Source organism: Octopus bimaculoides, chromosome 6, assembly GCF_001194135.2.
Source record: "Octopus bimaculoides isolate UCB-OBI-ISO-001 chromosome 6, ASM119413v2, whole genome shotgun sequence".
NCBI classification, from domain to species: Eukaryota; Metazoa; Mollusca; class Cephalopoda; order Octopoda; family Octopodidae; genus Octopus; species Octopus bimaculoides.
The window spans coordinates 34,769,089-34,770,831 of NC_068986.1; the positions used below are offsets into that span (position 1 = coordinate 34,769,089).

Here is a 1,743-nt window from a genome sequence, read left to right on the forward strand (position 1 = left end):
ATATATATTTATGCATACACATACACATGCATACACAAACTCGTACATAAATGCATATATTCATACTTGCACAAATAAATAAATAAATAAATATATATATATATATATCACATCAATTTTACATAAATATAAATTCAATGTGTGTAGGTCTTTATAAATTCAAAAATGTATGTGTGTGTGCTCCAAAGCCTAGATAGTTTAACATGTGGACACAGCTCTGCCATATGTTATCCAATTTCAGCATTCCTATAGTTTGAATGAGAAACGGGATGATGTTGCCTCTAAGGATTTGAACAATGATTACGTAAGTACATTCTCAAACATTCCAATAAATAAAGATTATTATTTGTGATGAGTATAACAAACTGGTCGACAGAGTAACAGCCTGCCTGAATAGATGTTATTTGGTGTCTTTCTGAAGTTTTTAAACAATAGCTTCGACAACAAAACATAAGCAACAAAAATCCTTGTTTTTAAAATATATATATATGTATGAAATAAGTAATAATAAAAATATTAAAAAGAATAATGGTAATAATTTGTTAAAGCCCCTGCATAATAAAAGTATTTTTCTTATGTGACATTACTAAAGATAATGGTTTAAAAGAAGATATATATTATATATATATATATGGGGAAAATAATAAATCATGTTTTTATCATGGTGGTAAATGAAAACTCATTTAGTGTATTTATTAAACTGTGTTGTACATCTATTGCTGTTTCAATTCATTCTTTGATTGCCTAAAGCACTTGTGTGTGTGTGTGTGTGTTTTTTTACTCCTTTTTTTGTTTTGTTGTTATTTGTACCACAATCCTTGCCTCTTCCCCACTCCCTCTCAATGTTGTGATCTATCCAATCTTGAGCCTTCTTTTGCATGTATTGAACCTGAGCTCAAATCTTAACCTTTCCACCAACCTTCTTTTTCTCCCTTGATTTCCCAGTTTCATCTCAATTGCATCTACACCTCTTCCTTTCTCTCTCTTTCTCTCTTCCCTTTATTATTATTTTTTCCCTCATTTTTCTCACCAGATTTTGTTTGTAATGTTTATAATTTCTCAGACAGTAAATATGTATTGTTTTTCTTCTTCTCTTTTTTTGTTATTCAAATGTTTTGTGTAAAACAATGATGTAAATTCATTGTAAACATTGTAAGTTGGTCGAAATTTAGTGTTGTGTGTGTGCTTAGATGTAAAATACAAGAGAAAAAATACTGAGTTTATGCATTAATTCCTGACTCTGCTTCAACAATTATGTGTGAGTGCATACGTGTGCACACATACATGCATGCATGCATATATCTATGTAAACACGCACAGAAACAAGGAGATAGTGAAAGTAATTGATGTGTCTTAGTTTTGTCGTTATTGTGGTTAGATGGCAGAACCATTAGCATGCTGGACAAAATACTTAGTAGCATTTCATCTATCTTTGCATTCCGAGTTCAAATTTTAGCTTGATCACCTTTGCCTTTCATCCTTTCAAGGTCATAGAATAAGTAGTAGCCAAGTATTGGGTTGATGTAATCAACTCAACTTCAAAAGCTGTGGACCCTGTGCCAAAATTTTGAAACCATTATTATTATTATTATTATTATTATTATTATTATTATTATTATTATTATTATTATTATTATTATTTGCCTTGTATGTTGGACAATTCAAAAATTTGATTTCTCTATTTTCTGTTATGTAATCTGGCCAGTTCTGAATGTAATGACTGTTTTTTTTTTTTTTTTGCCA

General features: G+C 29.7%; 1 protein-coding gene across 2 annotated transcripts in view; it reads left to right on the plus strand.

Moving 5' to 3' along the window:
* The window catches only part of LOC128248119 (protein pangolin, isoforms A/H/I/S-like), a 179,855-nt gene that overhangs the window by 101,466 nt on the left and 76,646 nt on the right, over window positions 1-1,743 (plus strand). The window contains exon 3 of one of the 2 annotated variants that reach the window (XM_052968677.1): window positions 242-304. The exons of the other annotated variant lie outside the window; for it this stretch is intronic. Within the exon in view, the coding sequence (XP_052824637.1) occupies window positions 242-304 (63 nt within the window). The remainder of the gene's footprint in view (window positions 1-241; window positions 305-1,743) is intronic. 2 annotated transcript variants of the gene reach the window in all.